Consider the following 25,093-nt stretch of genomic DNA (forward strand, 5'->3'; position numbering starts at 1 on the left):
GTGACACAAGTGACAGTTACTGAGAATGCTGAAATAACGGCAAGCGTAAGAGGGACCAGGATGTCCAAGTGATCAACACTCAACTGACAAATGGTTGGGACAGTGGAAATTAGTATTCTCTATGATATTGCACTGGAAGAACTTCAAGGAAGAAAAGCCATCTGTGATGGTATGCAACACTGTATGCTGCCTAATGTTTATATATTTTGAAAAGAACTTGCACATGTAGAAAAAAAATCTCTGAAGAATTTTGTTTTCCTATCAATCATCTCTGGTTAGTTTAACCTTTCTCTTGTAAGTGCTCCAACACTTCTTGACCATACCTCCATTTTGTAGCAGTTGGGTTTAAAATCCTTTACAACTTTCAGTCCTGGCATTCCAGTCCAAGGAGAGCACTGCTGGCAATTCATCTGGAAGGTCTGGCCATGAAAACCGCAGTACGTAGGGTTAAGTTTTTAAAAGAATCAGTTTTATGCTAAATTTCATATCCCAACTTCAACCACACAATCAGAAGAAAAACACAGCAATCTACAGAAAAACAGAGACTGTACTTTTAAATATCAGTAAGGGCCATATAGCCTTGTAGCTGTGCTTCCTCAAGATTGTTTACCGCATGAACAAGAGCTATACTCTTTTAATAGATCATAAAAGATCTATATAGGATCTAAATATTCTAGTATTATGTTATGCTATGTACTTTGTTAAGACCTTAAAGAGGGTAAAACTGAAAGGTTGTAAAAGAGAGGCCTGTGGTGGCCAAGATGTTTCTTCTTCACGTTGGTTCCTAGATACTGCAGACATAAAGGCTGAGGAGCTGCTCCCCAGCTCCCTGGTGTGGTTCAAGAAAAAGTCTTCCAGCTTTCTCCTTCCTTCTTCAAAAACAAATACTTAGATTCGTCGCCTGAATAAAAAGCCAGTCTCCCCCTGTGCCAAGTCTATGCTCTTTACCAGTAATACCCACTCTGACATCTTCCCCCTTCCCTCAACTGCTGCGACAGAGACATGAGCACTACCAGTGCCACGAAGGGATGCCTGTGGGCAGGATAAATAAATGACCGAGCCCCCGCTCCTGGCAGCACAGCCGGGGTAACACCGAGCCCGGGGCCCGCTGGCCAGCGCAGCCCAGGCCGGTGCGCGGGGCTAACACCCTTTCCACAGCGGCTGAGGGCCAAGCCGCGCTGCCGTGCCTCCGGAGGTACAGCTGCTCGCCGAGCCGCCACTCCCAGACTCCCCGATATCTCCGACGTGGCCAGGGGCCCGCTCCTGTCCCCCACCTCAGCCCGCGCCCCCCGGGCAGGGCCGGGCCGGTGCCTGGGCAGCACCACCCGAGGCGCGCGGCCTCACCCCGCCGTCCCGGCGCAGGCGGAGCTGCGCAGGCGCAGACCCCTCCCACGCATGCGCGCTGCGCCGCCTGACGGGCGCGGCGGAGGCCGGAAGCCGCTTCGGAGGCGGAAGCGCGTGCGCGGCGGTCGTGTCCAGTAAGGAGCGGCGGGAAGGGCCGCGGCGGCACCGGCAGTGCCCGGTCCTCCCCTCAGGGCTCGTCGGGCCGCCGCGCTCCCGCTGCCGTGCCCCGGGGGGCTGCGGAGCCTCGCCGGTGTTAGTGCGCGGGGCGGGTGTACCGCGCCTTCCCGCCGCCGCTTCCCCGGGGTGCGGTTGGGGGGCTGAGGGGAAGGGGGCGCCCAGAGCGGGGCGGGTGTGAGGGGAGGGGAGGCGCGGGGTGAGGTGAGGTGAGGTGAGGGCGGGTAGCTCGGCTGGGGTGTCGGGGAGGCCCGAGCGCAGGTGCCTCTGCCGCAGCTCGCCCTCGCGTCTCTCTGAGGCGGCTGGGGACAGCGGTGGGTGAGTGAGATGTGAGGAATGAATGCGTCTCCTGACAGGGAGCAGGGGAACGGTGGGCTTATAGGGCGGGTGTTGCTTCAACAAGTGAAATTCTTAATTTAGCTTTTGTATTTTTGAGGGGTGAAGGGATGCTGCTGAGCTGAGTGCTGACATCTCTGAAAACAGCGAGTTATACTGAGGGTTGTGCATCTGTGAGTGAGCTCTGCACGTTTCCCTTGGGCAAGGAGTGGGTGGTTTGTATCGGTGCTGTTTATCTGAACCTTCATAGTAGGCTGCATGGAAGGACAGTGGCTTTTTGGAGCTGTAATTTTCACCTTATGCTTATAGGCAGCATCTCGCTAGAGAGACCCTCTAGCGTTGCTCATCCAGAGGCAGAAGGTAAAAAGTTTTGAGACTGACCAAACCAGCTTTATCATCTGAAAAGTGGATGGGGCTTGGAGCAACCTGGTCTGGTGGAAGGTGTCCCTGCCCATGGCAGGGGGGTTGGAACTAGATGATCTTTAAGGTCCCTTCCAACCCAAACCATTCTATGATTCTATATTTGTTTAACATTGTTATCCATGGGGTAGCAAAAATTAGAGATCTGTGCTTTAGAATCTAATAAAAGCGTGGCGTTTGTTTCAGGAGGCGTGGAGTAATTATTAAAGATGAAGAAAAAAGTAAGAAAGAATATTTTAAGAACCACTTTTGAGAGAAGAAGAAACTCAATACCCCAGAAAATGACAGTTACTCCAAATGTAGGGAATGGCAGAAGGAAATGAGAGGAACAGAGATGGGTGTGTGTGTCTGTCTGTCTGTAGGTGAGACAGGTATTACGTAGGAATTAAGAAGGTATAATTAATTAATAATTGTTCTGATGAGATAGAAAGGAAGGGCAGATGTGAGTATTTTATAGAAGGGAAAGGCCAGGCTTGTGACACTTGATTTTGGAAGTCATCTAGGACTCTGGTCTCATTGGGCCCAAGTTTAGGAAGCACGAGAGTTCACTTAGGGTAAAATGATCTCCAGAGTTGACCTCAGTATCTTTTAAGTAGATAAATGTGCCTGTGCTGTGGTTTAGGCACAGGTGTAGCATCAAAAGCATGCAAATATCAGTGTTCACGTTTCTACCTATAGATGGTGATCTACTGCTGTCATAGCTTTACATTGTTAAAGTAACTTTTTTTTTCCCTTGGTGGTGGTGTTGGGTCATACCTTTCTGTGCATAGTAAATAAATATGGATTTAGTTTGAGCAGAATTACCTAAACATGTCTTAGAAGTTGCTTGTTTGTTACTAAACCAGCAGTTTAGTATTGCTGCTGTGTGGGATTTTTTTTTTTGTTGCTTTTTTTTGGCAGTGGCAAGTGTATTAAAGTCGTTTAAATCGGATGATGCTTCTTCTGCAAGGAAAGTCTTTGGCAGTTGTACCCAGGCTTGTCCACTCTTCTGTAATGTATCTGTCGCTGACTGTGGAGGGAATGGTGCTGCTGCTGCTGATTTGGCAGAAGTACAGCCTTTGGATTTACTGCTGTCTCTCGCTGTCAAGACTGAAGTAGTTTCTTCAATTTTTTTCTAACTTGGACTAAAATATTTTTGATCCTCTCGGTCGAAGTTTGCATATTCTATAGTTAGTGTATGTTGCATAGGCCAACATCATTACTTTCCTTTTTCTTGATTTCTGAGGTTGATGAATGTGGCCTTTAATTTGACAGATCTAGCAATGTTTCTTATTGTTACTGGATCCTTAGCAAGCTTGGTGGGAGATCAGTCCTGCCTTTTTGGGTAGAAGAATGGAGGAGATCTCTTGAGCCTGGTAGGTTTCATCTGGTGTATCCTCTAGGGAGAGGCAGCTGATGGATGGTGTGCTTATGCTTGGGAAGGGCGAGGCAGAATTTCAGGCCCCTTTTTGAATATCGGGGAGACTGAAGTAAGATTCAGATCAGGGGTTTTTCACCATTAATGCCAGATGCTTGCATTCCTAGGTCGGTATTTAATTTTTTGGTTATGTACTGGCTTGTGACTGTATTCCTGTGGAATTAGAACACATGATACAGAGTTTGTGATGGGCTCTGTGCTTTTATAATGGATGCAGGAGAACTGACAATACCTGGTCCAGCATAAGACCTGCCAGTATGTAGTTAATTTTTAAATATTTTTTTAATATGCTTAAACCAAGAGAGAAGCCTATACCAGATCTGCGCTTTGCATAATGTAGCAGTGGTGTTCTTAATCGAGAAAATAAGTGTCATTAACGTAATACTGGGACATTAACTTTTTAAAACCATATGCTTGTTAACAATATTTTTTTTTTCTAGTGAGTTATTAACCTAGAAATTTTTATAGACTTCTTTGAAGAGGTTTTTCTTACTCAGTGGCAAATATTAGTTTGTGAGCTACTTAACATACATGGTTGGCATGAGTATTTTGACTGCCACTGCAGTCTTTTCTATTGGTCTCTTGTAGAATCTTCTCTTGTCACTTACAGGTAAAACATGCTACATGTTTGCATAACAAATTGTGTGGAGCTTATTAAGGTGATGCTTAAGTATGTGCGTGTATGTACAGCGTAGCATTGATCTGGTATCTGACTTCTCTTAAGTGGTTTGAAATCTTTTACCCTTTTCTTGCTGTTGTTTTTATGCATTTTGTCAGATGCCTTTTCAGCTTCTAGCTCAGAAGTGGCAACATTTGGCTTCATGATTAGAAATTCTCCAGTACTGAAAACCCCTCCTGATTGCAGCGTGCTTCCAGACACCAGATAGTAACGGAATGCTGCTGGGTGGGGAGGAAAGTGGGATGGTCAGTAGTGCTGTCAAATGCCTAAGGAGCAACTCAAGGACAGGATTGTAGCAATGTTTATGGTGTCTTTTCAGGTACCTTTTGGCTTGTTACAAAGACCAGCTATGGAGAAGTGGAGCTTAATGACAATTACTGTTTTACTGGCACTTACTGTACGCTGGACTGTATCGCTTGGTTCTTACTCAGGTAATACATGTTCACGGTCTGTAAAACAACCACAGGAAGGTGAATTATGGAGCTTGTGGTAAATTAAAATAAACTTGCATGTAAAATCATAAATAGGAAGCAATGTGTTATTTCAAGTATTGTCGTATTTTAGTGCCTCTCTGTTTCCCTAAGGTTTGCATAATACCTTGTTCTTATTTTTTCTGAAGTGTGCAATGATCAACATCACAGCTGCTTGGACCAAAATGCTGCAAAAAAACACCACAACTTTTTTTTTGGGGGGGGGGACAGTCAGTAACGTTTTAGGAGGAGCCAAAGAACAGGTGGCTGTTCACCCCTATGCCTTTGTTATTTCAGTAGCTGCAGAATATTATTGCGGTCCAATTGTACATTTGTTTAATCTTATCCTTTAAGCTCTATAACAGATAAAGCCTTAATTTATATTTTGATAAAATGGTCCTGGTGATAATGAAGATGGTGTAAAGGTGACATGGAGTGAGCGATTACACTCTGCCTCGTAGCTGTGCTTCCTCAGGATTGTTTACTGCATGAACTAGAGCTATATTCTTTTAATAGATGAGTTTTTCTCCTCCCCATCTCGTAATGCTTGCAAAGAACTAGCAAGTTTTTTTCCAAACCTCTCAGTGCCATTGCTACACTTCGCATAAGCTTGCACAAAGCTTGTTTTCTGCAGATTATTTTTAAAAAATGAACCATTACTTTCAATCCCCATCAGCTAGAAAAATTACAAGCTCAGTCAGATTCAGTTCTGCTTTTCTGTTAAGGCAATTGGGAGCCTCATCCCCTGAGTAGCTGGAGCTGTTCAGTAGTATTCTAGTGATTTTAAACTGGAAACTCCTGGGTTTCATTTGCTTGAAGATAAGTTGAATGCGTAACTTCTTATGCAGTTGTTTTATTTTGGATTTGCTTTCTGAAAATGCCATCGTAAGAGATCCGTCCTGTGAGTAAATGCCCATCTAGGGGCAGAAAAACAAGCAACCCTGTCTTTTGCCACACAATAGTAAATTTCTGTTGCACTGCAAGTATTTACAATTACATTGCTAACTGGATTTTTTTTTTAAGTTGTTTTAATTTCAAACCCATCAAGATTCTGAAAGAGAGTCTTAACATAATGCCTGAACTAAAATAACAATTTTTAAATCTTGTTTCATACAGAATGATCATATAACTTCTTTTGGAACAGGAAAAGCTGAGTCTGATCCAGTCCAGCAAATTATTAAAGTATGTGCTTAACTTCGAGCGCTGGCTGAAAGAAAAAAAGACAAACCTGAATGTTAGAAAGAGCTGTCAGATGTATAAGTACACCAGAATTTTTTTTTTCTTTGATTTCCTTCAGATGTAATAAACCTTTAATGATGGGAGCAACAAAAAAAATTTGGGCAAGGTAATATTTAACGTGACATGGTGCTGTTGTTTTGCTTTCACTGCTGCTCAATGCAATAAAACTGAGCAGTGGATTGGAAGTAGTCATCGTGCTCTGATGCAGATGCGTGTAGAAACGCTGATGTGGCAGACTCTGAAACCACGCGTGGCACCGACGGGCACAAGGAGGTTAATTCTGCCCCCATTTTCTGGATAGTCTTGGGTCACTGTGTCGTTTCCATGCTGTTGTTGCTTGCCATCTAGCATGCTTTTGATCTGCCTCTGGCATTAGGGTCATGATGGGGAGAAAGCAGCTACCCAATACCTAGTTTGAAAGGTTACCATTTACGGTGACCTTAGATTAGTTGTTCTTGGAGAATTATTGAGGAGAAATTTGGCTTCATAGATTAATGTGTTTTTTTTTTTTCAAATGCATTGCCAAACTGTGGCTAAATGAGTAGAAGCTAAATACCCGTGTTGAAAGGCAGCTTCAGACTCTTCAAAGTGTCTGTTTCCAGGTAACAATAAAACTGATTAAGACCACTCTAAATTTAAAGCATTTGTGACACTTTAAAAATAAAATACTCCATTTTTATTAATTCTGAATTCTGTTTGGCTGTATACTTGATGCTTTGCTTGCAGCAGAAGGAAGCTAAATACCCGTTCTACCTCAGATGTGTGATCAGTCTCTGTATTTGGCTTTTAGTAATTGAACCTTTGGATTAAGATCTCTCTTGATCATTCTGAAGCCAATTATTTTTTTTTTTTTTTTTGAGAAGGGGAGAAGCTGAAACCAAATGTGTGTGTTTATATATGTATCTGTGTATACACACACACTCTAAAATTTAGTAACAACTATTTTGGTATTTAAGTAATCCTATGACAGATTCTTTGTTCCACTAGATTTATAGCTACAGAATGGACACTGATAAAACTCCTGTTCTCCAGTGACCTCACTTATTTGGGAAACTCTTAGTTGAATGTGTCATATAGTGGAGATAATCTACTCTCTCTACTACCCAGGAATAAATTAGCGGAGATAATCAGTTCTCTCCACTACCCAGAAGTAAAGAGTACATGTCTGAGCTTGTGTGACTCCCACAAACACAGATCATGTGAAAAAAATTATAGATGGCTTTCCTGTATTTTAAAGAAACTCTTAAATCTCTCTCTGGCTAGTGTCAGTATTTTATTGGAATTACTATCAGTCCAGTTTCTGTTCTCAATAAGCACAGGCTAATAGAAGTAAATAAACTCTGTGATAAAGATGCTTAATGTACTGCCATTGTCAGAGTTAGGCTGACATTGAGGGAATTGTTTATGAGTAGACATCTGAAGTATTTGCATTGATAAAGCTTTTTTTCCGTGAGGCTTATGTATGCACGTGTGAAAAGTGTCCTTTAACATAATTCACTTTGCAGAACTGCTACATAACAATCACTCAGTTGAAAAATGTGTGAGAGAGAAGTCCTGTAAACCAAAATGAAGCAGTTATTATTTAGAAAGCTTTGTAGATTATAAGAAAAAAATTCTTCTGAACCTGTTCTGTGTCCTGAATGGCCTGATGGAGTAAATGGCTCACATTAACTCTTTATTAAGGATCACTGGGGAAAGGGACAGCTGCAGTGTTCTTGCTAGGGTTGCAAAGCAGGCAACAGAGGAAAGGGAGAGGAACTGGGGGACTTTCAGCAGGTCCTAGTTCTAAGTAAATTTAAAAATAAGGCTGGATGTTACTTTTAATAGCAAGGTACCATAACACGGCTGAAACACAAGTGAGAACGTTGTCAATTATTATATACAAAGAAAGTGTAGTAGTTCACGCAACACCGGTATGAGATGTCCATTATGTACAGTTTCTTATTCCAGAGGAAGTGCCACATTTTTCATCTACACTTGGAAGTCATTTTTTTTGTCAGATGAGGAAGCAATTCTTCACAGTGGAATATCTTGATAAATGCTCATTGCAGAAATATCCAGAAAGCCAAAAGAACGCATAACTTTTTTTCCCCTCCCTATTAGACTGCATAGCAGATGAGGTCTCTAGTTTGTTCTCAAACACCATAGAGGAATGGACAATAAAATTAGTCATATATTAATATGCAAATACATGTCTGGAGGAAAAGCAATATGCATAAACCCAATAAATTCCTAAATACTCTGTCATCTCTTTTTAGGCGCAGGAAAACCACCTATGTATGGAGACTATGAAGCTCAGAGACACTGGCAAGAAGTTACTTACAATTTACCCATCAGGCAGTGGTACGTAGTGCTGTTGTAGTTTGGGTTACAAAGGGGTAAATGCAATGAAACTTTGGTTTGTATCTTATTAATATACCTTTAAGATCTCTGCAACATTTTCTGCTGTTCTCTGAACTATTCTACAAACCCTTTTGTAGTAATACCTCAGACTGAGGTACCATTTTCTTCACAAAAAAAAGAAAAATAGCAAAATTTGGAGCTTTGACTTGCTAGCTGTGAGCTTGTATAACAAAATATTCTTACTGGTAGGTCTCTCTGTTGTGAAACTCCAGCTTTGTTTTGCATTGACTGGAAAGGTCAAGAAACAATTTTTTAGTAGGCTTACATGAGACATCAGAGAGAAGCTTGTTCACCTGGTTTAGGGGAAAAAAAAAATCAGTTCAGCTTCCTGAGTTCCAGCTCTCTAACACACAAAACCTCTCCTGATTATCAGCGCTGACAAAACCAACACGAACTCTGCTCATCTCCCCTAAGCTAAGAAGCAGGAGCATGCCAGTAAATGCAGGCACTTGAATTCTTGTGCTGGAGGCATAGGCCTTTTTTTTACACCTGCAAGTTTGTTGTTCACACCCATGTTCTTAATAGAGATTTTAAAATGTGGGTGTCTGGAATCTAGATCTAAGGATAGTGAACTTAATTTGTACAGATCGCTTAAGACTGTAGGAAAATTATTCCAAATATTTTACTTATTTTTACATTATTTCTATTCTTCCTTAGAGCTTGCATGGAATAGTAAAAATTATTTAGTCCATATATATGCTATAACACAAAATGGAATAAATTGAAACTCCAGGTCATCTTCCAATAGGGATAGTTTCGTTCTGTTTGTCTGGAGTAATTTTTTCCTCAGCTATCTGTTGGGGAACAGACTGATATGACAGGATAGAACATTATAGAAATACATTTTAATTAAATATATGTGAGGCCAATTCTGAAAGTATGCCACTCTGGAATGCTGCAGATGACTCTATATCGTGATTTTGGATCATCCCGTTGTATCTATATTATCATTTTGCTTTTACAGTTTTCTGGAATATCCAAACCCCTCATTACGCAAGAGTTTGGATAATGGAGAGCTGACATAATAGAGTTGGCAGCTTTGATCCACTCTGCTGCATGGAACTATATGTACTTAAAATTAAGAGTTACAGCAGTCATCATTTCTGGGCGTTCTCAGGGGCCAGATGAAAGTGTATTGCAGGTTTAGCCTGCGGGCTGCCAGCTGGGCTTCAGTCTTGTTGTATTTGCTCTTTGTTTTATTTATAACAGAAGTTTTTTGGATTGGGTCTGCTTTGAGAATTAAATCTCTAGTACAGCAAAGTCATATTCAGCATTTGGAAAAAACATATCAGCTGACATGCATGGGATTACGTTCTGGATTACTGAGGTGTCTGTCCCGTCCTGTATTATAGAAACAGGCAACGTGAAAAGATGTTATACTCCAGTGTGTAAAAACAGTGTTCAAATTTGAAGGTGAGATTCTAATCACTTCTAGTGCTGTTATTTGTTTAGTGTTTAGAAAAGCTGTCTATGCAGCACTGTAGGTTCGTCTAGGTAAACACAGAGTAGCTCTCTTGTGAGGACATAGTCCTTTAAAATCTCTTCATTTTTTCAGAGACTTAGCTGTCACATTTATTGTTAAGCAGGCACGTATAGGTAATGCAGCTGCATGTCCCATGCTTATTTTCTTTGATCCAAAACAAAATTTATCAAAAAAAATGCTGCAGCAAACTAACGTACAGTTAGTTTCCTTGTGTGAGATTTCTCTGAGCCAGAGGCCAGAATTTAAATGTTTCTTTTTTATATTATTCTTTAGAGCCTTGACATTGTTTATGAAAGGCTACTTTAAGAACTTTCTTTCTTATTATACTGGTAATTAAAACTGTGAAGACTTTTGCCAAATATTACTGGCTGTAGAAATTGTTTTTTTGGTTGAAACTGAGTTTATGGAAGGTAAAGTTAAAAAAAACCCCTGACTATAGAAAGTTTATTACTAAGTTGCAGACTATTAAGTCTGCATGAAGAATCTGAACTGCCTAGGCATGAGCAATCTTGAATCGTAGAGTGAGAAGCAGAGATGCAACTCAAAGAAATATGATTTATCATCTGTTCGTAAGATACTTCAGGCAGTTCATAAGGAATTCAAGAAATGTCATTTACTATAATAAATGTCAAAAATTGGCTGCATTTGGAGAGAGAAACTGAAAAGCCAAGAGCTTGCCCCTTGGCAGTTAGACTAGGCAGTCTGTTTCACTGTAAGGTACAAAGGGTTTGATGCCTCATTTTTGTAACTTCTCTTTTCCTTGGATGAAACCTTCTGTTTCTCATTTGGAAGAGGTGACTTAATTTTAACTGCTGCCAGCCTTCCATGGAAATACTGACACGACAGAATTACACACGGGAAAATCCTTTCCCTTCCTCTGGTCTGCCCAGAAGGCAGGACTTGGTAACGTGGTTGTGGCTGATGTGATTGAGGTTCAGGACCCTGCGCTGGCTGTTCAGGAGGTGTTACTCTGATCACTTGGTGTTGCCTTCTAAGGAACTTTTTACCCTCCCGACTCCTACGTTCATGCTGACAGAACTGCCTAGGTGCACCTGCTGTGGCATTGCTTTCTTCCAGATCTGCTGCTTTTTGTTTGTGTAATATCTTTATGCCACCCTTTTCCTCCTCAGTTGCTTTCCAGCAGTGTAACTTCAACGGATGGTTTTTCACAATTTTCATATTGTCTGTTGAGCAGAAGCAGTTCACAACTTGCTACATTGCAGTCTAGAAGAGCAGCAGATAAAAGTTTAACTAGTCAGAAGTCATTGTCACATATTAAATGTGCTGTCCAAGTCCAGAGGAAAAGGGAATCTAGGAAAAATACAAGGAAAAATCAGCAGTGAATGCCATTTCTTTTGAAATTTCCTTTTAACTGCATTGGTTTTATTTCCTTTTTGGCAAATTGAGTGCTGTCTTCTGCAATAATTAACGTGAGTGAAAAATACAGGTTGGGTTTGTAGATGGAGATGCAGACCTGCAAAGCCTACCACATAAACAGATCTAGAGCTGCAGTAGGCGTGTACAACTATTTTTGTGCAGGCTTTGTCTTAGTCTCTGGGTGTTTGGCAAACTCTGTTCACATCAAGGATTTCCCTCTCCAGGTAAGCAAGCTTTAGCAGCTTCTTTTGAATCTGTTTTGCAAACACAAGTGAGTGTACTGTGAATCGCTTTTGTTTTGTTGCTTGAGAGTTTTCTTCTGTGAAGTAAAATAAAACAGATAAGCTGCTAACTTCTATATTGGATTTTGAATACGTTGATAAAAATATTTGGTTTAATATTCAGCCTTTTCCTTGGGCTGAAACAAAGCTGGAAATGTAGATCCTCCTTTACTTTTTTTTTTTTTTTAGGTACTTCAATACAAGTGATAACAACCTACTGTACTGGGGCCTTGATTATCCACCTCTTACTGCCTATCACAGTTTTCTCTGTGCTTACATGTAAGTTCATTATTTTAAATACTTCTGTGGAGAATACAAACCACCAAATTCACCTCTCCTTTTTTTTTTCCCTTTTTTTTTTTTCTTTCTCTCCTGAGGAGAGAAACTAGTAGCTAAAACCTACCAATCCGGGCAGCTGATGAAATGGAAAGTGTTGTTTGCTAATTTAAAGCTGGGGAAATAGATTTTATGTGTATCCCTATTGCTTAAAACTAATACTGCTCTTTTTCTGTCCTGTAATTATTGCAAGGTGGGCTGAAGGGTTACGTTCTTCTTTTTGCCAGGCTCTTAAGTTTTAGCAGATTTAGATGTGACTTAGATTTTTAGCTTTCCCTATAAGCTGCTGTTGGATCAGTGATGCACAGAGAAAAGTGCTGTAGGAATTGGGTGCGTTGCATGGGAAACCTCTCTTGTATTGAGAGCCCGAGTGACATCTGATGACTGGATATCATGTAAATAGAATTCTGTTATTGGAATACTTTTTCCACAAGGGCTTTACTGCTGTTGGAATGAGACTTATGGAATAAGAATGTAGGTTAAAGTGCACAGGCATAGCTATGTGGGGCATCTATGTGAATGGTAAATGGTTTATATTTAATACTTAAGTATGAAAGGTATTTACAATTGTTTTTTTAAAAGTCAGTGGAACTAGACTGAAGGTGGTTATCTTGTCCTAGTAAATATATTCCATTTTTATTGTTTTCAAATTTTTTTTTTTAATTGTGAGATAGCAGCTAAAGTCTATAGTGTAAACTGATCTAGTGGTGAGGAAAATCCTTCATTGATCACTATTGCTCTTTGAAATATTTCTCCTCATTCATCTTAATTCTTGGAATACGCTCCTGTGCATGTCATCTTTATTGCTGAAAGGAGTGTAAAGGGAAATGAGAACTGTCTACATTTTGATGTGTCTGTACTTTGTTTTACAGTGCAAAGTTAATAAATCCTGATTGGATTGCTCTGCACACATCTCGGGGGTATGAGAGCCAGCCACATAAGTTATTTATGCGTACAACAGGTAGGAAAATTATATTTCCTTAGGAGCATCGTACAGATTTGTCTAGCTTACTAATTTAGCATGTTTAATATCATGCACCTTCTCTGTCTTCACCAGTTTTCGCTCAGTTCTTTCACTTGGGTGGCTTTGCAGGTCTGTTTATGAACCAGACTCCTCTGTTCTTTTCTCTTCTGCCATCATTTGTGAAGGTGATAAATATAAAATATACAAACAAGTTTTCAGCCAGATTGGTTCAGGAAAAACTGTGAAACAAAGCTACTTTTTTTTGGCCTTTTGTAGCATAGACCCATTTTTTAATTTTGTAAATAGTATTGTTGTTTTCCCTTCAATTCTGATAGATTTTTCGGTTTAGCTTGGTTTTTATTGTAAAATTATTTTGCATGTAGAGTGGCATTCACTGACTTAACAGCCTCTTGGTGTCTCGGAGATCTTTATTATGAGCTGTTATACGTTATCTGAAGGGCAGAGATATTTGATGCTTTTAAAGATGTCACTTTTCTTTCAAGTGGTCACCACTGTCTAGAGAGAAACTTCTGTTAACAGAAAAGCAAAAATGTATTTTACCACTTTTATCCTAAATTTCATTTTCCTACGGTCACTCTCCTGACCATTTGATTAGTTGGAACTGCCTCTACAAAGAAAAGGATAAAACAAGTGCAGAAAAACATTTGTAGATAACTTAATTCAGTAGCTGTATCAGTAGGACAGCAAACAATGTGGCCAGCGAGCTCTTGTTCTGTCAGCAATGGCAGATGCCATATTATTGTTACTATTTAATTTTAAATCTGTCTTTTGCTTCGCATAACAGTAGAGTTCTACAAAATGCCTTCTAATTGCAACGGCAGAATTTGTTGTTCATCAATAGCTTTTCTGTACTTCACAAACCTCTCAGTCTGGTCTTTAGTAATTGACTAAATTGAAAAAAAAAATAGAAATCACTAGAACTTAATTACCCTTGAAATGATCTTTATTAATTTTGAAATTCACTCACTTGACAAACCCCTGATGGATCTAGGAGAACTGATAAACACTTTCTAACAATAGCCATTAGAAGAATGCATTGAAATAATTCAGAATGGTCAATGTCAGCTGTTGGTATTACACCTTTATTTGATGTTTTGCTAACGCCTTGGGCATATTTGTTTAATTGTGCTTAAGCCTGCAAAACAATTTGTCACTGAATAACTGGTATCTTTAAATGTTTTCTTCCAAAGCCAGTCACTAAAAAGAGGCAAACTATATTTTCCCTCTTGGAATAATTGCACATTTTCTGAAACCAGTTCATAGAAATAACTGAGGCTTTTCTCAGGCTCTTAAGACGACACTCAAGAAGCATTTACCTGGTGGTTTAAGCATGAGCAGGAGTTGACATAGTTCTAGGCAGGTGAACCTACTGGTTCTGTTTTCCTGTTGACCCTCTTCCATGTATTGGCTGCAGGCAGATGATCAAAGCCAAATAACTAGTTTTAGTCTATCCACACCACTAGTAATCCACACAGATACATTGGAGATTGTTGTCATCTAGAGCTTCTTAATTATTTGTGTCTTCAGACTCTCTGTTCCATCAAACCACTTGACTGCATCTAGTCGTCGTTGATTTCTTTTGAGAATTAAGAATGCCTTCTCTCGTTTGGCATGTGAGGAACTAGAGTGTGCTCCCTTACTGACTGAGGCTGTGCCAGAAGCCAAAACAGCTGAACATGTGGAAGCAGCAGCTTTTGGACAGCAGAAATGATAGCGTTAGAAACATTAACAAGGTCAAATTCTGGAGACCTATTTCTTTTTGTCCTTTGAAGTGGAACTACCCAGTTTGTTCTAAGGAAGGACTTTCTGACATTTTAATATTTATTTGCCTGTGCTTTTTTCTTGTCTCTCCCAAAATGATTGAAAAAAAAATAGCTTTGGTGTAACTGCCAAACCTGAGCTGTCTTTAAAACAATGAAACATACTGTAAGACAACAGAAAAGCATATTCAGCTGAAACTATAGTCACATGGCTTTTGAACTTCAGGTGAATTGAATGACTGAAGTGAAGTTTTCAGTGAGGGTACAGATGCAAAGCCCACATTCAAAAGATACACAACGACTCTCACTCCCAACACTGTGTAGTTATTATTGTCTGAGTTCTTTTTACACCAAATACAACCAAGATGTGGAGCATCAGGAAGGTAAAACTGTAAGCAGAGGCAAAGATTCACAAATCCAGATGAAAATACACAACCTGAGTAGCATTAAGATGAGGTACGTGGGAGGATTCTAACGTAAAGTTAATCTTTATTTTGCAGTCTTTGTTGCTGATTTGCTGGTTTATGTTCCTGCAGTTATTTTATATTGTTTTTCCTTGAAAGAAACATCTACTAAAAAGAAGGCAAGTATCTGGGGTGCGTGTAAATTAAAAAAAAAACAAAGAAAACATACTGTTAAAACAGGGTAGAAATGTAACTGTATGAGAGTTAATTAAAATATAGAACATGGGGATGGCTTCAATTGATATAAAACCGATTAAAGGCTTTTCAGTTAAAAAAAACCAAAACAAAACATTAACTTATCTTACAGCAATTATTTTAATGCTTTCAATAACAATAACAAGATGCTCTGAAGTTTAGTAGCCATGAAGTCCTGAATTATATTTATTTCTGGATTTATTACTTGGGTAGTAAACCCAAGGTTTGTGCTGTGACATCGGGGAATGTAGGAACTGCTTTGTCTTGCACACTCCTTATGGTAGAACCAATACGTTTTGGAATAATAAGTCTTCTGATTTTTGGAGTGGTTCCAGGGTTTAAGATGGGTGTGGGTGATCTTTGAGCTGCTCGGCAAAGGGCGGGCTGGTCTCCATTCAATATTTTTTTATTTATGGAAAATCTTTATCCTTTTTTGTTCCTCAAAATATTACTGACAGAAGATTACTTGTAGAGAAGAAGATTTGTACGTATAGGATGCACCATGGAGGGGCAAATTTTTGTACTGGAGAAGAAGTGTAAGTTTCTCTGTCTAATGTCTAACTTAGAAATAATTATTTTCACCTCTCTTTTTTTGATCCTTCTTTCCAGGTTTCCAGTGCTCTCTGCATACTCCTTTATCCAGGCCTCATTCTTATTGACCACGGACACTTCCAGTATCCTTTTTCTGCAGTGAAATGAATTTCCATTTACGAAGTTCTTTAGTACTTGTCTTTAGCTGGGCAGGTTACTTTTGTATACAAAGTCATCTGAGGGGCTTCTGCCTATCCCAAAGCAGAGATATTAAAGAAAAGTGTAACTCTGAAATATATTGGAGATAAATAGTAGATAATGGGGCAAATCAATCCAAACACAAATAGCGTTCTTTCCGTGCCTCAAGCTCATATTTCTGTCAGTCACTTTATTGCAGAAATATCAGTGGCAGACTAGTCACTATTGGTGGCAGACACCCTCACAGGTGGGTCTTTCTTAATAAGATTTCTGTTTTTATACTTGTTTGGCACATCAGCAAGCAAATGCTGTTAGTTGACTACTCCAGGCTGTGCTGCTTAGTGCCATCGAGCCAGAGGGACACAATCCTGGAGCTGGGATAAATGTGGATATTTAAATATTCCAAGGAGATATTGAATCTCAGCATCTAGTACTAAATCAAGTTTTGACAACCAAATAGTCTACTAATTTGTGGTTTTCTTCCAAGAGAGTGCATGGTGGACTTGGAAGATAAAATATCTTAGAAAGCAGATTTTGAAGGAAAAAAGTTGATAATGCTATCGAATATTTGAGTTACAGTTTGGGAATTGACATTCTATTTTTGGCCTGACTCTTTAAAGATGTGCATCATCTGGAGGCATCATTTATAAGAACGGGGATGGGAATGAATGCAGTTCATCTTAGGTGAGAGAAGCTGATGGTCAGAAGGTGGCACAGGGTTACAGTTTTCTAAGTTACCACAGGGAATATTTGCTTTTTTAGATACATGAAAAAATCTTTTGAACCTTAATTACAGTGAAATGCTGGAATAGATTGTGAATGTCGTGGAATCTGCAGGGTCAAGGTCTTTAAGGAAAGGTTCAGGGAACCTCGTGTCAGGAACGCCACAGGTGCAGCAGCCACCGTGTGGAAGCAGATGGATGTTCTGCATAGTCTCCTGTGCTCTTCCAGCCCTGTGACTCTTACGTGAATAACTTCACTGTCTGTCACCAGCTGCCGAGAAGGCAGTAGATTTACTTAACCTTAACTGCTGCTGCACATCTCTGCAAGGTCACAGCCTTTTGGTGTTGCAGTTTGTTGATGAGATTTCAAATATACACGGCGATTTTGAGTGGGAAATTTGAGGTGGACAATCTGAATGTGTCATCACAGCTACTTACACTGACAGAGAACAAAATATTGTGAAATTTCTGACAATACGAGTATCTCTTACTTGGTTTCTCTCATTGTGTAAAACAGTGAAAGACAAAGCTAATCTTTTGTTGCAATTTAATAGTAAGCATAGCTTGGTCTCTTCAAACTACTGAGCTTGAGAACCTGTTCTCAAAGTCATAAGGAAGTAACGTTGCTTTTAGTAACTATTATTCATTGTTTATATAGTATTAGCAGCTAAGGGAACTGGTCATGGATGAGGGTGCATTGCGAGTATAATCACAAAAAACCCAGGAGTCCTTGAACTAAATAATATATAATCTAGATACTGATGTATTTGAATTTTCTGCACGTATCTTTTGGGAGCTGGGAGGAGAGACTTTTGAAAGCTTTATCCTTAATCATGTGAATACCAAGAAAAAACGTTTACCCTGATGCATCTTGCAGAGTACTGTCACCAAAAGCTTGGTTGGCTGAATATACATTACATGTATAATTAATGCATTATTTGTCCTATTTGCCTGTGCAAGCTTGGAATCAAGCCTTGGAAATATAAAAATTACACTTTAAATAGAAGTAAAATTATTTGTTTGTGAACAACATAGTCACAACTGGAAACGTGTTTTTAAAACTAACTTGGGAAAACTTATTCAGGGCATTCATTGCTGACTTGCAGTACTAAGATGTGTATCTTGTCCTTGACATAAAAAACCATATACAACTCAGTGAGCCTTGGCTTTGCCTTGTGGGGTGTACTTTTCTTGTCTTACGACTGGGACCTTTTGGGGTCAGTGGCATTTTGCTTGGCCTTAAATTATAAGCAAATGGAACTCTACCATTCTCTGCCCTTTTTTTGCTATTTACTTGGAAAGTGCTTCAAGAAGGGACTGAAAGGAAAGGGGTAAGTGACTTCAGACCTTTTTATCTGTCTCAAGAATATGCCCAGGCAGCCTGGCACTGAGAGAGTGTGATTCTCCTTATTTGCATGTGGGCATTTTTGTATTAATTTCTAGTGGAAGGCACTTACCTTGTAATGCATTCCTCTCCTGCAAAATCACAGAATCACATAATAAATATTTCTTGTTGAGATCTACATGAAGTATTTCCACTGAACAAACAGCTGAATTTGTTAAGGTGTCCTTTCTTGGCCCTCCTCATTCTGTAAGCTGAATTAAACATGGGCTGCAGTGGGCAACGAGATTAGAGTGACAGCAGGAGCTCTGTGGTTCTCATGGAGTTGTTCTCACTAATCTGGGGATGATGAGCTTTCTCTGTGGTACTGGTAGCTCTGTTTTGCTGTGTTACCTCCAGTTCTGCATCTCTTTTTTAAAAAGGTTAATGCTATAAGCAAAGAACTGACTTTTGTTACAGGTAGCTGGATTTATCTCTTCTGACGTAAGCTTTTCTCTTGGTTGCAGGTTAGTGTTGTTAACTAAAATAGCAGGGACAGTGGTGCTTTCCTTTGCTGTCTGCTGGCTCCCGTTCTGTACCGACATGGAACAAATCATGCAAGTACTCAGAAGACTCTTTCCCATTGACCGAGGCTTGTTTGAGGCATGCATGTTTTCTTCTCCCCCACCCCGCTGTAAATGTTCTGTATTCTTAGATCCCTTGAGAAACCTTCATCGTGACCTTTAGGGATTTCATGTGGGAGACACGCCACAGAACCAGTAATTTGAGATGGCTTCTTCAGCAGTCATTTCTTGCCAGTTATTTAATCCAGTATTTAACCCCAGCTCAGCTGGCATCTTCCAGGATATTATACGAGTAGACAACACTTATCCCATCATCAAACCCATACTTCGATCCATACATTTTTCCATTGAAATAGATTCCATGATAATTGACAGTGTCAGAAGATGTAACCTTAAAAGTTAACAGCTTCAGTCTCTTTGGTTCTGCTCAGCTATTTTCAACAGGATTTATTATTTAAAAAAGAAAATAGTGGTTTGGATGCAGCCTAGAACTTCCTTTTTGACCCACCTTGTATTTTCAGTCCAAGTTTCCACAATATTTTCCAAAAGTTTTAGGCCAGTTCTGCTTTTACTTTTCCTCAGGCTACTGACATTTGCATGCTGCAAGGTGCTGAGCACTGCAGCCTTAATCAAGTAAAGCAATTGCTCATTTACCTAACAATGTCTGGCTGATGAGAGAAAGGGTACTCATTTCCCAAGTAACAGTGAGTTGTTGTTGTTTTGCTTAAGGAGGGCAGGAGCCTTAATATGACACTTTTAAAAGCAGATTCTCAAGTTTAACCAATAAAATAAAGATTTGAATTTTCAGTTTTTGATGTCACAGGGATTTAAGCAAGTACTCATATAGTTTGATTAATTTTAAGTTTTCTTTTAATCTTCAAAAATTAATGCTGATGTACCAAAGGCAGCATTTTATTTAGGCAGCGGTATGGAAGTATTCTCTGCTAGTTTATTTAAACAAAACCCAAACAACCCCCCCACAAAAGACCCCCACACAACCCCCTCCCAAAAAAAAAGCAATTACCCTATTCCTTGGGAATTATCTGGAATTTATAAATAAATAATTTTGGTCACCACGCTTTTCATTCAGTACCAAATTTAAAAATAAAATCTGTAAATGAGAATAACCAATGAGTCCGAAAGAGCTTAAGGATTTTAGTCTAATATTAGCCCAAATATTTTCTGAGTTAATCAGGGGAGTGACTTGCTGGATGCTAATCTAGATAAAATGAGAAATTGTCCACGTAAGCAATGCACAGTAAATTTATACTGGGGTGCGTGTCGCGGGTTCTTTGAATTGGTTCCCATTTACAGAAGCAGTAACAAATGCTGATGGTTGTAAAATCGTATTGGCTACGAAGCAGGCGTCCTGTGTGCCCGCTGGTGCTGCCAAACCCTCTGTCCCCTTGTAATCCTCAGCAGATTTGAAGTGCATATTCCGTGCTGCTGGTGAGCACGTGAGGAAGATGGCTCAGTTGTTGGTGCTAGTGGCTCTCTTGCTGTTATGTCTACACAGCTGTGATTCAAGCAGCTGTTTAGGGATGAGTTTCACGAGCACGATAGCTGTAGTTACAAATTTAATTTTGAAAGTGATCCTAGCACAACTGCTAATGTCTTTAGACTTCTTGATTTATTAGAGGTTAACTCTGTCATTGCTAGCAAGCAGTAAGCACAGCTAAATACTTTCAGGTATGAAACGGAGTGTGACAGTACAGAATGTCTTCACTTTTGACAAAAGCTTCATATATGCCAGTGTTTAATCAGGGACAGATAGTTTCAGAGCCTTACTTTCACAAAATGTGTGATCTCACGAGTTAAGAATTAGTTCCTTGTGCTGAAGAACTATTTTGTGGTTATTTTAGACCATGTTTTAATTGAGCCTCTTGAAACTTTCCATTTTTGAAGATCAGAATAATTTAAAGTACACCCAAGAACATGATGTGTATCTGCAAGTGTCTTTTTGCAGTATCATGGTAAAAACCCAACAATCCCCCACCTCCCAAGCCCCACTGTTGTTCTAAACATAAATTTAAATGAATATAGTTATCACTAATTACCTTTTTTTTTTTGTTCTTCCAGGATAAAGTAGCCAATATTTGGTGCAGTCTAAGTGTCCTTATAAAGATAAAGAATATAATAGCACCTCAAACTCAGCTAAAACTCAGGTGAGACATAACTGAAGTGCAGTTTTTTAATGTTTATTTATTTATTTGGTAGTATTTTATTTATTTTTTTTGCAAAAGGAGTAATTTTTGTCAAAGCATTATGAGAAGCTGTGTTTAAAATCTTGAAAAAATATTCTCTTTCCTATACTGTACTTTTCTCCCAAGTGATAAGGGTTTCCCCAAGCACTGTTAGGAATATTTATGACTGAAAAATTTCCTGCTTGTTGATATCATGATTTAAGCTACTTGCTTGGTTAAAACTTGAGTTAAAATTTGCATGCTTTCCTCTTCAAAGAACGACTTCTTTTAGTGCTCTTAGAACTGTGAACTCTGACTTCTGTTTTTTGAAGTGACCAATTCAAGTCTAGGTCTACAGGGTCTGCAATATTAGTGGAAATGCTTTATTCCTTTTTCAAAAGCACTTATGTGACCATTCAGGGCTCTTCTCTTGTGATTGAGTCTCCTTGAGTGATTTTGTACTTCTGCATATTACAACTGAATTCCTAACTTAGATAGTTTTCAAAAGGGATTATATGATATCATGGACGTGGTTACTCATGTATTAAATCTGTTTTTCTTCCAAAATTCTTTAGTTTTGCTGTTACATTCCTGAGCCTGCTCCCTACTTGTATAAAACTCACCGTCCAGCCTTCTCTCCGAGGATTTAAATTTGCCTTGGTGAGTGTATGGTTTTCATTGCTCCTTGTTTTATATCCAGTGCTGGTGCGTGACCAGGGTTCTGCAACGTGCAGAAGTGTGTTACCCTTCAATGCTGTTCTGTTTCTGCTGAAGAGATTGGTTAAAAAGTGGTTTGCTGTCACGTGTTGGGGGGTCTGGCTGGACTCTTAAATCCAGACTTTCTTCCTTAGTCTCAGTTGTCTTTATTTAATGCTGTATTTTTATTCTCTTCCTCTGAAGAGTCTTTAGAAGATTATATACACATTAAAGCCTCATAGAGAGTTGGAATTCCTCCTCTTTTTGTCTAGCTTCCAAAGTGCTAGTTTTTCTTACTGCATTGGCTGGAAAATTCATTAAAAACATCCCAAAATGGACACTGTAAGCTCATTAGTGGTTTGAAAAGAAAATGATACTATTTTCCCAAATGTTTGCCTTTTCTTAATCATATTATATCATAGAATTTCAGCACATTAACATGACTTACATGCAAAAATCAGTTTTCCTTGAAATCAAAATTACATGGAGCTGGTCCTAAGGTTTCAAGAGAATTTCCATTTTTAATTTTATGCGAGTACTGTTTCAGAGTTTATCTCAACATTGCCTAAAACTAACATGGATCCTTTCTAAGAGCTGGTTTATGTTTTACAGTGTTTTTATTTGGTGGGGAAAAAAAAAAAAGGCAGTTTGTTTACTTTGATGTATTGGGTGTTCATGATGATGAGCAAAATTTTATGTCAAAAAGGTGGGTAGTTCTCACTGTGACTGAGCTTTGCCAGTGCTTATGTGTGGGAATATTGTGTTGACTTGGTGGGGATGCTGTCAGTAAAGGTAAGCAGGGGTGAGGGCTCTTTACAGGAGGTGTTTTCTGAATAATTCTGGCTAAACTTTCAGTGTATTTTTTTGTGTGTATAGGTGGTTACAGAAGCAGCTCCGTGTACTTGCAAATTGCACTGGAGTAAATGTAGCAGTTAATTAGAAAAATCAGATCATTTAGCTCATACATTCATGTAAAGCCTATGCCAGCAGAGAAACTAAACCAGTACTTTGCATTGCAGTCACATACACTAATACACCTCTCATTTCCCTTTCTAAGGTTAGTTGTGCACTGTCATTTTTCCTGTTCTCCTTTCAAGTACATGAAAAATCTATTCTTCTAGTGTCAGTGTAAGTAAATTATTTTTCTGTGGATATATTTTGATCTTCTTTTCCTCATCTTGTTCTTGCATGCTGCTTTCTCACTTACAAATACATCTGATTTTAAAAACTCTATACATTTGCTTTCCTGAATAACTTGTAAATGGAAGTATATAAACACAGCCATGCTGGGCTCTCCTGCTTCACTCGTCTCTCTGGGCCAGTGTTGTGACTGTTTCCTGGAGCACGATGTGGCAGAGCTCTGCCTTGCCTCCCAGGGCAGGGGGAGTGCAGCATCCGTGTGGAAGGCGGAGAGGACAAAGTGCTGTCACTGCAGTGTCTGCAGGTCTGTTTTTCTGTTTTCATTCTAGACCCGTCTGCTTAATCATAAATGAAATCCCTTTTATGGCTACGTGGTTTTTACTTGTGTCAACTTTCAGGTGAGTTGGACACTATTAACATCATTTTAAACCAGCGTTCCTCCCCAATTCCACTAAGTATAAATGTATTCTCTTTTCCTTTTACACTCTTTGAAGTACAACTCGGAACGTGCACTCACTCCTGTGGGTAACTCTCTTTTAACAGTCTGTTGCCCCTTCTGCTGAAGGACGGCCTGCTGCTGGCCTACGCTGTGACCACGCCGGCGTTCCTGTCGGCCTGCGTGGCCTCCTTTTCCATATTGGAGAAGACTTCAGCAGAGGACCTGCACCTGAAACCCTTCTCGCTTTCCCTGAAGGGATATGTTTCTTGGTTTAAGTCATTTCCAAAGATTCTCAGGATTCTGGTAAGCAATTTTAATGCCTAGAACTCCTTAGTTGCAGCTCTTCATGGTACTGAAGTACTTGCATAAACCAGTTTTATGTCTATCCCTGTATAAAGGCCCAAACAGGGAAAGCCACGCTGTCACAGTGTAGAGGGGTGCTATAATTTTTTTCTGCAATATAATCTGTATAATGCAAGTAACAGCTTACTCGTTCGAGGTGTTGAATCACCATTAGTTAATATCTCCTTCCTTATCTTACAGTTTCTTCTTTCTGTAACCCTGATGGGCGTCCTGTCTCTCGTGAGCGCTGCAGTGCATCCCCCACAGAGGCTGCCAGATTTATTCCCTGTATCCGTGTCCATTATTTCTTGCTTACACTTTTTATTATTTTTGGTGTATTTTAATGTTGTTATACTCTGGGACTCAAAGAATAGTAGGAGTCAGAAGAAAATCAGTTAATCAACCCATGAAGATCAAGGACTAAACTGTGAAAGGACGGTGACGGTATCTGGCATTGCAGGTAAACCTGTTTGTAACACAATCCTGTAACTGAATGAAAATCAGGAAACACAATATGCATAAACACAAAATAATCTAAAGCTGTTTTAAAGGAGGAGTATTTTGAAGAGCAATTGGAAATGTGATTTGGTGTGTTTTCTTCAGAAGTGTAATACTTTTGTTACCATTTGTAAACTTAAAATACCTAATAAAGGACCAAATTTTGAATTAATGCTGCAATACCCTGGCTGCATTAGCAAAACAGCAGACTTGTTAGCAGTAAGTTTACATGTTTCCCAGCATAAAAAGCGTAAGCAGGTGAAGTAGTGCAGGTTTCTACTTAGAAACTCTTGACTGGTAGCTCTCAAGTTGTCTTGCTGGATTGTTTTACCACATTGTCCTCCATCGCTGTTTCGTCTGCCACGCTGCGCTTCATCCAGGCTCTCATGTGAGGCTGTGTGTCGGGGTGAGGCACTCTCCAGATGCTGTCAGCTAAGCAGAGTGCTTGGTTCTTCAGCTAATACTGTAGGGAAGAAAACTCCACCTCCCAGCAGCGTCACTGGCTGGAGATCTCTACGCTCAGCCACAAGGTTGACCCAAGTCCTGTAGCGCATCTGGACAGCAGTTCTGTAGCAGCTTCGGTTGTCCCCCAGGCTTTTGGTTTCCTTGTGTTATGTGTTATTTTCCACACTACCAGGACTTTCAGGATGCTGGAGGACAGCATAAGCCCCAGAGATACACCAGAGTTAGTGCTGGGCGCAGGGGCTGTGACGTTGGGGAAGGGGGAAGGTTCTTGTGTGCGTGGTGGGTTGAAGTACACTTCTTCCTTTGCTGTAGGTACGATTTGGTTTTAACTGTGATTGCAGCTACGATTTGCTTTTAATGCTCTTGTAGTCTTCTGACTCCCAACAACTATTTCTAATGACACTGAAAAGCTGAAAACTCTTGGTTGTACTGAACTGATAGTTGAGGTACTGCAGTGCTGTTTGAAAGCAGGAAAAAACAAACACCCCCCCCCCCCGCCCAAAAAAAACCCCCACCCCTTATTGCATAGTAATTTGCAGATGTAAACTGAGCTAAACTGTGCAGTTGCTCCCTCTGCAGAGTACAGCCTCCAATGCCAATAGTTCAGAGAA

The 25,093-nt window shown here is 39.8% G+C and overlaps 1 protein-coding gene across 7 annotated transcripts; it reads left to right on the forward strand.

The window, feature by feature from the left end:
• Nucleotides 1-1,482: 1,482 nt before the first annotated feature.
• On the forward strand, nt 1,483-24,189 carry ALG6 (ALG6 alpha-1,3-glucosyltransferase). 7 transcript variants are annotated; one of them, XM_068406293.1, is made up of 16 exons: nt 1,483-1,647; nt 1,955-2,027; nt 4,690-4,801; nt 8,338-8,422; nt 11,813-11,902; nt 12,832-12,920; nt 15,205-15,287; nt 15,973-16,037; nt 17,960-18,145; nt 18,663-18,798; nt 20,799-20,884; nt 21,478-21,562; nt 22,656-22,726; nt 23,068-23,136; nt 23,282-23,480; nt 23,721-24,189. In XM_068406293.1, the coding sequence occupies exons 3-16, from the start codon at nt 4,720-4,722 to the stop codon at nt 23,916-23,918; spliced, it is 1,524 nt and encodes a 507-aa protein (XP_068262394.1). In that variant the 5' UTR covers nt 1,483-1,647; nt 1,955-2,027; nt 4,690-4,719; the 3' UTR covers nt 23,919-24,189. The 7 variants fall into 7 exon arrangements, with proteins under 7 accessions (XP_068262394.1, XP_068262398.1, XP_068262399.1 ...); XM_068406297.1 differs by having other exon boundaries at nt 1,963-2,027; XM_068406298.1 differs by having other exon boundaries at nt 1,483-1,596; nt 1,963-2,027.
• Nucleotides 24,190-25,093: the final 904 nt, after the last annotated feature.

The sequence above is a fragment of the Nyctibius grandis genome, chromosome 8, assembly GCF_013368605.1.
Source record: "Nyctibius grandis isolate bNycGra1 chromosome 8, bNycGra1.pri, whole genome shotgun sequence".
Classification (NCBI taxonomy): Eukaryota; Metazoa; Chordata; class Aves; order Nyctibiiformes; family Nyctibiidae; genus Nyctibius; species Nyctibius grandis.